The sequence below is a fragment of the Sturnus vulgaris genome, chromosome 7, assembly GCF_052056855.1.
Source record: "Sturnus vulgaris isolate bStuVul1 chromosome 7, bStuVul1.hap1, whole genome shotgun sequence".
NCBI lineage: Eukaryota > Metazoa > Chordata > Aves > Passeriformes > Sturnidae > Sturnus > Sturnus vulgaris.
The window spans coordinates 89,507-103,448 of record NC_142249.1 but is presented as its reverse complement, the minus strand read 5'-3'; the positions used below and the strand labels follow the sequence as shown (position 1 = coordinate 103,448).

The following is a 13,942-nucleotide window of genomic DNA, read 5'->3' as shown; positions in this document are numbered from 1 at the left end:
GGCAACTTTACTTGCTAAAAAAATGGGGGGAAAGTAAAAGACTCTTTTTGGCACAAAAACACTAATGGAGTGCTTGTTTCTGCTGATTTAGGTTCTGGTGTCTCTGGACCTGTCCTTGCACATCCTGTGTATACCCAGCAAAAGTCCTGGGGAAAGCCTTAGGGATAGAACCCTTATTTTCCTAACAACGTCCCTTTTCCTCACTACCCTGAGCAGGTAGAACTGCTGCAGTTCCTGTTAGTAACTGATGGCCAGACTGTACCAATTTGGCAGTGGAGACAGCTAGATTTGAAGATTTAAAGTTATCTGAAGCCAGTGTTCTGGCTGCAAAGCTGTTTTCCTGAGGAGGGGAAATGGAGCAGAATGCAGAGCAGTGTCCCAGTCCTCTAAACTGCTCAGGCAAATTCCTCCCTGGCTTCTCCTGAGATCGACCATGTGTGCATTGGTTTAACTCTGCATCAAAATTGTGTCTGTGTCCTTTATATTTAAAGAAAAGGAAAGAGAGAGGTATCTCAGATTTTCTTTTCACATCCAAGGCAAGGTCAGAGCAGCTTGCCTGGGGTCCCACTGTGGCTGCTGCAGGTGAATAACCAGTTCTGGGGAGAAATCAGCCCTTGGTCTGCAACAATCTCTGAACTGTAAGCCACTGGCTCAGCCCTGCTTTCTCTTCTGGTGGTCCCAGGGATCTGTAAGTAGCTGGAGCTGCTCCCTGTCCCATTTAGAGCTGTTGTGGCCATAGTGAGATGGGAGAGGCCTTTTCCCTGCTGGCTCCTTGGCCACATGGAGGTAGCCTCCAGCCAGGTGAGTGGGTAGACTGGTGGGCTATGAAGGAAAGCCCTGTTGTCTCCAGTGGAGAAAGACTCTGGACAGAACCTCTGTGCACTTTACCTCTCAGCAGAGGGAACTGCTTGGAATTTGGAGGGCTCAGTCCCAGGTGTTTGATTTAGGGAGCTGCTGGGCAGAGACAGCACCTAGGAGAAAATGCCCTTTGATTTCTGTTTGACATAGAAGTACTAAGGGCAAAATTGCTTTCCTTGGATATGCCAGTTGGAGATTCACTGAGCAGTAGTCTCCAAAGCTTTGATTGTTTCAATAGAAATTGAAATCAAAAAGAATTATGATGGGGAATGCAGTTTATTTTTCTAGGCCTGGCAGAGGTTTGTCCTGCTTAAGCTTCTTGTCCTCATGAGTCACCTCTGAATTAACTCCAGAAGTTGGTTCTTGCATAGACTTTGGATCCAGGCTGCTGTGCCAATCAGTCTGGGAATGAGCAAGAATTCTCACTAGACTTGCAATTCAGAAATAGAGAGCTATGTAATTAGGAGAATAAATTAGATCTGCATTTTGAGTCCAAATCATGTGCATGTAGCCGGGACAGATTAGTGAATGAGCTCTGTGAAGGGAGAAAAGCCAGGATGCATCAGCCACCCTTGAACTATGACCCCCCTCCTCACACAGTGTTTCCTGGGTTACACCAAGACCCAATAAAACAGGTTGCCAGTAATTTGTGGCATTGCTGGATACATTAAACCCCTCTTTCTGGGGAAGTTGAAAGCCATCTGAGCTCTGGTGTTACCTGTTGTGTCACAAAAAGATAATTGAGCAAGGAAACTGTGCTGTGTGGGGGTTACTCTCTGTTCCTTTTCCTTCCCAGTGGTACATGAATGGCAGCAAGTATTTCTCAGACCTGTGGAACGTTATGGATACCCTTGCAATCTTCTACTTCATAGCAGGGATTGTATTCAGGTGAGTAGTGCCTTCTCTTGTGTCCATATTATGGCTTTGCTTCCTTGGTGGGCTTTGACTACAACCTGTAATGAAATTTTGGGGAACTATGTGTTCATGACATTCCCTTTATGGAGGGCCCAAATACTGACAAGTGTTGACTAAAAAAAGAAAATTAAAAAAAATTAGAAGATCTTTAGGATATTCTGTGGCTCCTGTTACTGACCATTTAGTATGACCATCTGGGCTTTGTGTTATATTTAAGAGGACTGTGATTGTCCCTACAGCAGCCTCACAATATCATTATCTCCCAGAAGCTGTTCTACACGGTGGGGTGAGTTAAAAACCTTGGCAAAGAAATGATGGAAAAGCACTTTCCAAAGCAATTTTCAGTCAGCTGTAACTCAGTCCTCGTTGCCTCAGTGCAGTGGAGCAGCTGTTGCACTGTGGTGGATATGGAGGGCAGTGGGAATAACTCCAGGTACAAATTTCTTTGCTGTTAGTAGCATTAAGGACAAGAGAAAAACGCAGGGATGATGCATGTCAGGAAGAAAGGGTGTGAACGAAGTGTGCATTAACCATCTCTGTCACCTGTCATTAGGTGGGGGAGGCCATGGGGCCCTGGGTAGCTGTGCTCTGCTTTCCAGTTTCTCACTTTCCACTCTCCATTTCAATGTTTCAGTGTGTTTTTACCTGATTTCTGCATGATTCACCCAAGGCTTCTCTTTGTTTTCTTTTGCTGTCTCCATCAGGCTTCACTCTGATGAAAGCTCTTGGTATTCCGGAAGAGTAATTTTCTGTTTGGACTACATAGTTTTTACCCTGAGGCTCATCCATATTTTCACCGTTAGCAGGAATCTAGGACCCAAAATTATTATGCTGCAGAGGATGGTAAGATTCTGGCAGCTATTCAAGAGTCTAAATAAATGATGTGACACTTTTTTTTTCTTCCCCTTTAAGAGTGAAACCACCACGTTCTGATGATGGCAGCAAGTTAAATCTGCTAAACAGGATGAATTAAAATGTAAATGGGACCTAATTAAGAGCAGGGCATTTTTCTGTGTGAAGGGAAAGAATAAGGATCAGGCTAAAGAACAGCAAAGGAAATTTGCTTTCTGGTAGCTTTTGTCTTCCATGCCTCAGACATTTCAGTGGCATTTCTGTTGCTGCCATGAGTTTTCCCCAAACAAGGCAGTGATGATAGAGGGTACAGGAGGAGGATTTTGGTCCTCCACTGCATCCGTCCCGTGAGTACCTGAGGAAGAGGGTGATGAGGAGCCTCTCATACAGTGCTAGAAATTCATGAAACTATTGGCCAGAGTGTCTGGCTCTAAATACCGGTTGGAAGCCATCCAGAGTGGTAATTCCAGAAGCTTTCACCTCACAGGGGTGGGGTGAGGTGAGCCACAGTCCTTGTATCTGGTTGTGGCTTTTGTGGAGCCTGTCTGATGCCAAGGGGATATCCTGTATTCCAAAACACACTTTACTTTTATGGCTGCATAAATATTTTTGATGTTCTCTGAACCGGAGTGGTCATTTATTACCATGTGTGTTGGTGAAATTAGGAGCAAAAAGCCATCCATGTGTGGCTTGCAACACACCTGCAGTGGGGCACTGATTGATGCCTGTTGTCCTCTGTCAGATGATAGATGTCTTCTTCTTCCTCTTCCTCTTCGCTGTGTGGATGGTGGCCTTTGGTGTGGCCAGGCAAGGCATCCTGAGGAAGAACGAGCACCGCTGGGAGTGGATCTTCCGCTCTGTCATCTATGAGCCCTACCTGGCCATGTTTGGCCAGTATCCTGATGACATTGATGGTATTTATTTTCTGGGGAGGTCTCTCCTGGGTGGGGGGAAGGCTCTGTCCTTCTAGAGGTTGTCCAGCCCTGTGCAGACTCCTTGCCTCCAAGTCTAATGGGGGAGGCCACGGGGATGAGGACCTGGGGCTGGGCCCAGCAGAACCAGGAGCTCACTGTTTGCTCTCCCCTCTCACCCTCTGAGGTACCACCTACAACTTTGACCACTGCACTTTTTCTGGGAACGAGTCCAAGCCCTTGTGCGTGGAGCTGGATGCCAACAACCAGCCTCGCTTCCCAGAGTGGATCACCATTCCCCTTGTGTGCATTTACATGCTCTCCACCAACATCCTCCTCGTGAACCTGCTTGTGGCCATGTTCGGGTGCGTAATGAAGGAGTGATGGCTTCCTGCTCATCTCTGGACTGACATAGCTCTGGGAAACAGCAGGAAGCCAGCCCTTGCCTCTGCATCTGTCACAGCAGCCTGGGGAAAGCTGGTGCAGCGTCCTGGGGAGGGATTGCTGCCTGTCCTTTGCCTCCGTTCCTAAACGTCCTCTGCGCAGTGGGCTTGGTGGGTCACATGGGGGTGATGCTGGGTCAGGGTCTTACCAAGTGTGAGTTGCTGCCCCAGTGACCTTGCTAGAGTGAATAAATGAGTTCCTGTCACTCTTCAGGACACTGTGGTTTTACTAAGCTGAACTGCTGTGTGGTGAGGATGGGTCTGGTACTGCCTTGATGGACCTGCCCTTTATTGTTCTGTCTTAGACCACAGGCAATGGGTCACACCCCCTTGGCACACACAAAAGGAGTTTTGTCTTGAGAAGTGCCATCACCTTTAGACTAACAAGGGCAGGGAACATCTTCCTCAGCTTCTTCCAGAAATCTTTTTTTGCATGTGCTGCAGGCTCTGACACGGAGTTGATGTAATCATGGGAAGTCCTTCAGATCAGACTTCGGGGGTGTGTTGCCTTCGTGTCTCACTTGGGAAGGCAGCTGGGTTGGTGCTGTGGCTCTGTTCCTACTCCCAGCTCTGCTCCTCTTCTGATTTATGCTCACTTACAACACAACAAGAGCACTCAAAACCTCTGGCCACCATTCTTGAGGACCATTAGGTTTATTTTTGTGTTTTGATGGTACCATGGCAGGAAATTGCTTTGGCAGCAGGAGTATTGACAGGGCTCTTGGTGCTGCTCAAGAGGATCTCTCATCTGAATGACACTGCCAGTGTTTGCTGGCCTGAGATGAGATGTTTGGTTGAGAATGCCTCAGATTTAGGTTCTGCTCTTCTCTTAGCTCTGAACCTTTCTCCCCTGGCTGACCTGGACTCTAAAGACAGTTAGAAATGTTATTTTTGGTAAGGCAGCCAGGACGGGTACAGCATATCTGTGCCTGGGGACAGACAAGCATGCTCATACTCCCTAGAAAGGGTGTGAGTACTTCACAATAATGAAGGAAAGTGTAGCAGTAAGCCAGCTCTACGCTAAAACCCCTTAATATTTGCTAGAACCCTTACTTTAACAGCATGGTAAATGCTCTAGTTTATGCTGTTACACCAGTAAAAAACCCTCTAGTTTGTGTCAGTTGTATTTATCTTTTAAACAAAAGGAAAATTTCCACTAGGTGAAGGTTTTAATTTATCACATGTAAAGGTCCATTAGGCACTCAGGAAAGGCATTTTGGGAGCCTCTATCTGCCACTTAATGTCACACTGAAAGGTCAGGTAGCCTGGGAGCAGCTTCCTCCTGTGGTTGTTGCTTTGCTGGGTTCATATAGTGCTTTGTGCTGTGGCTTTGAGCCGTGCTTGGAGTGTCCTTAACACCTCTACTAAAAATTGCTAGAGCTTTAAAATTTTCTGAAAGTGTTCTAGTTTTAGGTTTGGGGTTTTTTTTCCTAACAAAGGAGTTATCTGCTTAATTAATAAGACACAATATTTTGTGAAGAAGCATCCTGTTCTCATGTTTCTAGGCTAGAAGAAGATTGCTTAGAGCTGAGGTAGTAAAAGTACATAGAGTATTTTCTTTCTATTCAGATTTTTTCCAGTTTATTTGTAACTTTGAGGGCTTTTTCCTACTGTGTTAGTTCCTCCCATTTGCAAATTACTCTCTAAGAAGGAGAACAAACTAAATAAAACCTTCTAGTCAATAAAAATTATCACCTTCAGAATGACTGGGGCCTCTAACATCAGAAGGACATGGAGCTGCTGGAATGAGTCCAGAGGAGATGTTCCAAGGGCTGGAGCCTCTCTGCTCTGGAGCCAGGCTGGGAGAGCTGGGGGTGCTTACCTGGAGAGGGAAAGGCTCCAGGGAGAGCTCAGAGCTCCTTCCACAGCATAAGTGGGCTCCAGGAGAGCTGGAGAGGGACTGGGGACAAGGGATGGAGGGACAAGACACTGGGAATGGCTTCCCATTGCCAGAGGGCAGGGATGGATGGGATATTAGGAAGGAATTGTTCTCTGTGAGGATGGACAGGCCCTGGCACAGCTGTGGCTGCCCCTGGATCCCTGGGAGTGTCCCAGGCCAAGCTGGACTGGGCTTGAAGCAACCTGGGATAGTGGAAGGTGTCCCTGCCCATGGCAGGGGGTTGGAATGGGATGAGCTTTAAGGTCACTCAAACCAAACCACTCTGGGATTCTGTGACTATAAAACCATGCCCTGGTACAGCAGTGGAATGCTCTGTTCTTGGCTCTGATGCAGCTCTTTGGAGAACAACTAATCCTGGGTGTGTTTTGTCTTTCCCATTAGTTACACTGTTGGATCAGTGCAAGAGAACAATGACCAGGTGTGGAAGTTCCAGCGTTTCTTCCTGGTCCAGGAATACTGCAGTCGCCTGACCATCCCCTTCCCCTTTGTCATCTTTGCATACATATTTATGGTGATGAGGAAATGCTTCAAGTGCTGCTGTAAGAAAGAGAGCAAAGAGCCATCCATTTGTTGTGAGTTGGATTTTTCCTTGTTGCCCAGAAGTCATCTCTGCAGCTGGTGCATTGCAGTTCCTGCATGGCATCCTGTGCTTATTCTAGGCATTTTGTGCTGTGCTGGGAAATTTTCAAGACCTCTGTCATGCAAATCCACTGTGCTGCTGGAAATCTCTTCAGTAAGACTCAAATTTTCAAGTGAGATTTATCCAGTGCTCTCTTGTCCAAGCCGTTTCTGTGTAGAATTGCCTTGTGTGTGCAAATCAGTTAAGACTTCAGATTAATCCTAACTCTTTAGGGCTGCCTGTGCTGTTTCCCAGCTTTGCAAGGTTGTGAGTTTGGCTTTTTTGTAATTCATTCTGCTTGCTGAGGAGTGATTGAAAGAGAATAAACAGTTTCCTGGCCCTCTGGATGTAGCTAAATGAGCAAATCACCTCAAAAATGTGGCAAGTCAGTTCTCAAGCTATTTCTCCTTTAACTTCTCTGTCAGAGGACACAGATAGGAATTGTTTTAACAAGCGCCCCCCACCCCCCAGCAAATGTAGTGTGTTCTCAGCTGGGAGAGCATAAGTTGAGTTAATTTGACTGGCTCATTCCCATCTATCAGCAACCTGCCTGTTGCCCTGCAGCAGAAGCTTTATTTGTTACCAGTTTAGGAGGAAAAGCCTGCTTTGGGGTATGAAATAGCTTAGCACTAAATCATTTTGGCTGTCCAAATCACTGTGTGGATTCCTTGCTGGGGAAACTCTTTGAAGGCAGATATTCCTGCTCAAATGATGCACAGTTGATGTTGCAGCTCTGAAAGAATGGGAGAGTTAATTAGAGAGTTAATAATTAATTAAAATGAGTATGGTTTTGCTGATGGTAGGAACTGAGAACTGCATGGAGGAAGCACGTTGACGTATTGACTGTTGTAAAATCGTACCTTCCCCATTTAAGTCTTGTGGAAATGGTTGGGATTTGGGTGCTTAAATGCTTGTTGGCATGTGGGAGATCAGCTGAGGGCTGTGTGAGGTCAGAGGAGCATTGGGTGGAAGAAAGGGATCTTCAGCTGTTTGCCAGCTCTGGGCTTCTTTTCTCTCAGTTAATTTTTTTTTTTTTTTTTATTTAAGCCCCTGTGGTTTATGCTGTCTTCTTGGAACAGCATAAAATGCTAAAGTATTACCCTGGAGAGGACTTTGATGCCTCAAAGTGGGCTCCTCTGTATCAACTCTTGAATTTACAGCACCACCATGAAATGCTTTTGAGAGAAGACAATTCTTCATCATTCTGGAGTGTTTCAGTTCAATGAAAAATCATACATCATGGTTCTTAAAAGTGTTACTCTTAATGGTCCAATATGGGATAATATTGGAAACAAATGGAAAGCTCAAACCCAGATGGGAACTTACTGGAATGTCCTATACCTGTTGAAGCAGAGAGACCTGTGTTAACCAAGACTCAAAAAAGTCCAGAAAGACTTCTGGAGCTTGTAAGGTTTCGGGGTTTTCTTGTGTGTTTGTTTGGAGGTTTTTGGGTTTTATGTTTACTCATTTTTTGCATTTTTAAGTGACTGTGGTTGCCAGGAGCATTCAGAGAAAGGCATCAGTGTCACGTGTCAGAGCTGAGTCACGGGTGGGCAGTGGGGCTGCAAGTGCTCAGGATGTGGAGAAGGAAATCATTAACCAGCCTTTTTGCATCTTAGCTGTGGAAAGACAAATTAAGTATTTTTTCTTCAAATGCATTTCTCAGGCTCAAGAAATGAGGACAATGAAATCTTGGCATGGGAAGCTGTCATGAAGGAAAATTACCTCGTCAAAATCAATACAAAAGCCAATGATTCATCAGAAGAGTAAGTCTGCCCATCTTTGTCTTCATTCTCTTAATTTTATCTTGAACATTTCTAGTGAAGGCAAGTTTTCAGTAGCTATAAATGTTTGCAAACTAATGAGTAAGTAAATAAACTCAGCTTAAAGTGAAATGGTGCTTTTTTGTCTGCTGCACAGAAAAAAAATGTCTTCCTGTGGTGTTTTGAGATCTCATAATGGGAAGCAGTGCCACAGCTGACTCTTCTTGTAGCATTAGTTTGGGTTGGATATCAGGAAAAAGTTCTTTATGGAAAGGGTTGTCCAGCTCTGGAACAGGCTGCCCAAGGCAGTGGTGGCACCCCCATCTCAGGGTGGGGATTTAAAAGTATGTGGCACTTGGGGACATGAGTTAGTGGTGGAATTGGCAGTGCTGGGGGAGCAGCTGGACTCCATCTTTTCCAACCCAAATAATTCTGTGATGATACAGTTAGCAGAGAATGTTTACCACTAGGCCTGGAATACCAGACATTCCCACAGCAGTAATCCAGATGGAGATCTGTAGGTAGTAGCATGAGGAGAGGAAGAGGTTCTTTGGAATCATGGTGTTTGAAGCTGGGAGGTTCAGACTTGGATGTTTCTTTGACTGCCAGCTCATAAAAACATGATCTTTGGGATCTGTCTCACTGCTTTCAGAGTAATAGTAAAAGAGAAGAAACAGAAAGAAAGCAAGAAAACAGAACACTGCTAGAGAATAAAACCTGCTTTGTATGATTGTTTAACTTTGCTAACTTCTGGCAGCTTGCGTATTTCCCTCAGTCAGAGAGAGCTGATAGGAATGGGCAAGAAAAACCAGACCCTTCCATATCCATGGGCATGAACATTGCTGTCCACAAATAAGTGTTTAAGGGTAAGACTACCCAGAGACATGCAGTGTTGGATAAGAAGCCAAACAAATAACAAAACATCTCCTTGGTTCTGGAAGCAAACGTGTCTTAAGAATGAAAATGGAATAGCATCCTACTAATAGTAATTTGCATGTTAGTTCATTTACTTGTACTAAAAATGATGCCAGTCACGTGCAGCCCTGCCTCCCGGGGAGGATGGAACACTGAGGGGAGTTGGGGTGTGGTAATTAGCCAAGTTCTCCTTGCTATCCAGACTGATCTCTTTGCTCCGTGTTCTCCTTCTGCTCCTAGGATGGTGCATCGATTTAGACAACTGGATGCAAAGGTACTTCTGTCCCAGATTGCTCTGGGGAACATGATTCTCTCTAGTAAAGCAAGGGGTGTGCCATGGCAAGGAAAATGAGCCTCCCAGTGTCATGTGCAGTCTTTGTAACCGTCGCCAGGACCCCATTTTAATTGGGCTTTTTTACTGTGCTACTTTTGTTCCATGGATAGGGATGTCAGGCATGTAGTGATTTGGACAAGAGGGAATGTTTTTGAACTGAGAGAAGAGTTAGATGGGATAATGGGAAGAAATTCTCGGCTGTGTGGGTGTGCAGGCCCTGGCACAGGGTGCCCAGAGAAGCTGTGGCTGCCCCTGGATCCCTGGAAGTGTCCAAAGCCAGGTTGAACATTGGGGCTTGGTGCAGCCTGTGTCCCTGCCCACACCAGGGGTGGAACACAATGAGCTGTAAGGTGCATTCCAATTGTGCTGGAAAGTGAAGCAGAAATACACTTGCTTAGCACTAGAGGAGTGTTTCTCAGTGTTCCTAATGGGATGGAATATAATAAAAATGATTTCAATCTTAGAGTAAGACTTCAATATTTGGCTGTGTAACAGGCCCATGAAACACCAATGAGAATAAGAGGTGTCACACACTTGAAATATCCCCTTCCCAAAGGTGTCTGTCAGGTTCAGCTTCTGGTGCTGTAGGCATGGGATAATTAAGCAATAGAAAGCTACCGATCTACCACAGAGCACATAATGAGAATTGCCATACAAATCATCTTTTTATGCCTGTGATGCTGAAAAGACCTTCACCGTGGGTATTTTCTGAGGCTTGAATGAATTATATATTTGGCCTCTGAAGTAAGGAGTCTTCATACCAATGCTTTAGTATGAAGAACAGACTTCTGAGACGCTCACAGGTGAAAAGACCCACATATACTTCAGAGTAAGTATTTTGGTTGCTGTCAAATAATTTAGATTGCAAAATAACAGCTCACTTCCCAGACTGAAAGGGAAATGGTGTGCGAGTCTGTGGCTAGTGATGCTGCTCTTGAAACTGAAAGGAGATCTGCTAACCTTAACTCTCCTGAAAATAAATACCCATCCCTTGCTTCTCTCTTCTGGTAACTGCTGCTTAACTTGCTGAAATACAGAGGCATCAGGGCTCGCTGCATTAATTGCCCTGATGAACACTGTAATTGGGAGTGTCCTTTCAAGCACTCCTGCATTTGGTGTAATCATTACTTACATTAGTCATTAGCATTGCTTTCCTTCAGCAAGACGGACTTTACAAAAATAACATTCTTTTTTTTTTTAAGCTCTCTGATTTGAAAGGCCTTCTCAAAGAGATTTCCAGTAAAATTAAATGAGTGCAGTTGAAATCCAAGAGCAGTTACTGGAGCAGGGTAAGCCCTTCTTTAAATCCATTCTCTACCTTGAAAGTTACCACCATTTGTGGTGTTAAATTGTGTCTTTGAAAGAAGAGTTGGTATTAATTGTTAATGCTTGTATTCATATTGTCTGATATTGATTGGGAAAGAAGGGAGACCTGAGTTCTCTTCCTTATGTTTTTCTTTCTGAAAAATATAATTTTCCATCTGGGATTTCTATCAGTTTTTGACATAGTTTAAAATACCTTGTTTTGCTTGTTTGCATTTGGAAAAACTGTGACTAACCCAAGGTTATTTTAGTTGTCTTTGTGTTGGAGGCCCCTAGAAAATGAGGAGCTGCTGTGCTGGATCCCTTTACCCTTGGTACCTTTTAACTCTGAAGAACAGGCAACCCAAATAGCAACGACAGAAGTGAGGGCAGGAATAAGGTTTATTTTTCCACTATCAAAGTGGGGCATTAGGTTGGATCACTGTAGCCTTCTCATGTCCTGTACAATAAGCTGCAGTCCGAAGAGCTGACCCAAAGCCTCTGGTCCAGTTGGGTGTCTGGTCATAAGCCTTGTGTCCTTTTGCCTCCAGTTTTGAGGAGGAATTGGCTTGGAGCCAAAAGCACTAGTGGGATGTGAAAGGCAGACAAAATACTGATGAATGCAGAGAACACAGCCATCTTTAGAGACAGCGGGTTAAGAGGTGTAACTGTTGAATGGGATAATCTGGAGCAGCTTGATCATCCTGGACATTAGGGCCTGGCTCCTTCTTCCACAGAGAGGCTTTGTCCAAGAGAACTTAAACCTGTCCCAGTCAGCTCACCATTTTTCTGGGAGAACTGAATGTTAGCTAAGTTCCATTTAGTCATGAATGACTTGAAACCACCTAATAAAATTTACAAGAATCACCAGTTCCTGGGCTGGTTCTAGGATGCACTCTACTCCAAGTTGCCAAAAAAATAGGTTGTAGAATAGTGGAATTCTGAAGGCTATCAGTCCAGTGCTGTTCAAACAGCTCCAGCTCATATCAAAGGGAGCTGCAGTGTGGCTGGAAAACAGGTTGTAATTAGGTATGCTGGGACAGCAGTTTATGATGGAGCTTGTGGGAAGAGATGTCTCACTATAGATGATCGTGCCTTCAGAAGAGTCCTAGAATATTAAAATGGTTTGGGTTGGAAGGGACCTTAAAGCTCATCCACTTCCACCCTCTGCCTTGGGCAGGGACACCCTCCCCTGGACAAGGTATCCAGTCACCTGAGCTGATGTTGTGAGGATGACAGCAAAGCCTTGAGGTGGGCTGGGAGCTCTACTCTCCAATTCTTTCTGTTGCTCACACAGGTACCAATTCACGAAGAACAATTGCTCGGAGCTGGCAGTAACCCCCAAGCAGATGGTAACGGAGGCACCAGAGTGTCACTGTCTCTGCAGGAGTCAGCAGGATTTTATTGCTATTTTTATTTTTGTTCATCAAATGGCCCTTTCTGCTTGTTGCAAGGCTGTGGTGGAACAGGAGATGACAGCTTATCTCCTGACAGGGTTCCCACATTACCTAAATTATTCTTCTCATCTGCTCTGATGTCCAGTGGCAGCAATTAGTCCTTGTAAGCTGTTGTGGCAAAGCACTCCTATTTCCAAGAGTTCTGCTGCTGTTGCCAAAATCCCTTTGCTTTTCCATTTCACTCAGAGGAGCCTGTGCATGGGTTTCCTTCAAGCATTAATGGCTTGTCTGAATGAATCCATGTCCCCTCCCATTCCATCCTGTAGTAGCCAGATCTCGCTTGTTCCTTGCATGGGCTGTCTGTGAGACCTGCTGGGGTCTGGAATCCTGATGTGCCAGAATGCAGTGGATTTCAACATCATCCCTCCAGGAAAGGCTTTGGTCGAAGTGCACCCCTATTTAAGACTGTACAGAAACACTTTGGACTTCTTCCCACTCTACGTGGAACCGTGCAGCAATGCAGAAGTTCACCCCTGCATGGGAGAGACTTGAACTCATCTAGGAAGTGTTTCCAAAGGCTTTGTGTGCAATCCTTGCTTGGTTTTTTTAGTCAAAATTTGTATCCTGGGAATGCTGAAATTCATTTGACTTTTCCAGCATGTGTTTGCTGATGTTTGTATTTGGAAATGGGCAAGAGATTGTTGGAAGCTTTCAATAGAACAATGCTTGATATGGTGATGTGGTGCTTGTGCTTTCTGTCTAAAATAGCAGCTGAATTTTGTCACATTTTGTGTTTTGTAACTGAGGGCACAACCAACTGAAGGCAGTAAAAATGGCATTTATTTACATGACAAAGAATTGTATCAGTCTTCATTCTCAGTGTCGAGGAATCATGGAATCGCATCTCTCCAGAGCAGAAAGGACCTGCAAGGATCATGGAGTCCAACCTGGACAGACACCCCAACACTCTTACCCTGTGCATCCCTGCGAGCATTGTCCAAACATTCCTGGAGCTCTGGCAGCCTCGGGGCTGTGCCCATTGCCTGGGGAGCCTGGGCAGTGCCCAGCAGCCTCTGGGAGAAGAACCTTTCCTGATCTCCATCCTGAGCCTCTCCTGACACAGCTCCAGCTGCTCCCTTGGGTTCTGTCCCTGGGCACAGCAAGCAGAGATGGGAGCTATCCCTCAGGATGAAGGTGCAGGCCATGCTGAAATCTCCCTCTCTCTCCTCCTCTTCTCTAAGCTGAACAAGCCAGTTGGCCTCAGCTGTTCCTCATATAGCTTCCCCTCTTGTCCCCTCATCATTTTCATGCCCTTTGGATACTCCCTGCTAGCTTTATATCCTTACGATACTTTCAGAAAGGTTGCTGCTCTTTTCTCCCTGCATCTCACGACCCAACTGTACTGTATGCTGTGCATGACATCATCCTGGAGGATCCAGCACTAACAATAGCAGGGGTATTTGTTTACATGTGGAAATATTTGTATTTTCCTGCTGATACATTTTTAAAAGAGCCAGGCTTTCACTGATCCATGTGGCAGTTAGCTTGCATCATAAATTCTTAAGATAAGGTTCCTTTCTAGAAATTATTTTTCCCGTATCATTTGTATGCCTTGGATGTGAAAATTGTGCTTTTTGTTCACTCCTTTCCTGTATAAAACCTTCTGTGTGACTGCCCGTAGCTCTAGTTGTCTTGTAAATTTGTGAATGGAATTGCGAAACCATGTTCTTTAA

At 45.1% G+C, this 13,942-nt stretch overlaps 1 protein-coding gene across 18 annotated transcripts in view; it reads left to right on the top strand.

The window, feature by feature from the left end:
- The window catches only part of TRPM8 (transient receptor potential cation channel subfamily M member 8), a 128,185-nt gene extending 114,243 nt beyond the window's left edge, over positions 1-13,942 (top strand). For 12 of the 18 annotated variants that reach the window (XM_088167518.1, XM_088167514.1, XM_088167513.1 and 9 more), the window contains 9 exons: positions 1,655-1,746; positions 2,478-2,616; positions 3,368-3,539; positions 3,724-3,901; positions 6,261-6,451; positions 8,165-8,264; positions 9,417-9,450; positions 10,713-10,799; positions 12,110-13,889. In XM_088167518.1, the coding sequence (XP_088023644.1) occupies positions 1,655-1,746; positions 2,478-2,616; positions 3,368-3,539; positions 3,724-3,901; positions 6,261-6,451; positions 8,165-8,264; positions 9,417-9,450; positions 10,713-10,763 (957 nt within the window). In that variant the 3' untranslated portion in view covers positions 10,764-10,799; positions 12,110-13,889. Of the gene's footprint in view, positions 1-1,654; positions 1,747-2,477; positions 2,617-3,367; positions 3,540-3,723; positions 3,902-6,260; positions 6,452-6,538; positions 6,613-7,545; positions 7,910-8,164; positions 8,265-9,416; positions 9,451-10,712; positions 10,800-12,109 lie in introns of those variants that run through there. The other 6 variants (XR_015804723.1, XR_015804725.1, XR_015804726.1 and 3 more) reach the window with 6 other exon arrangements.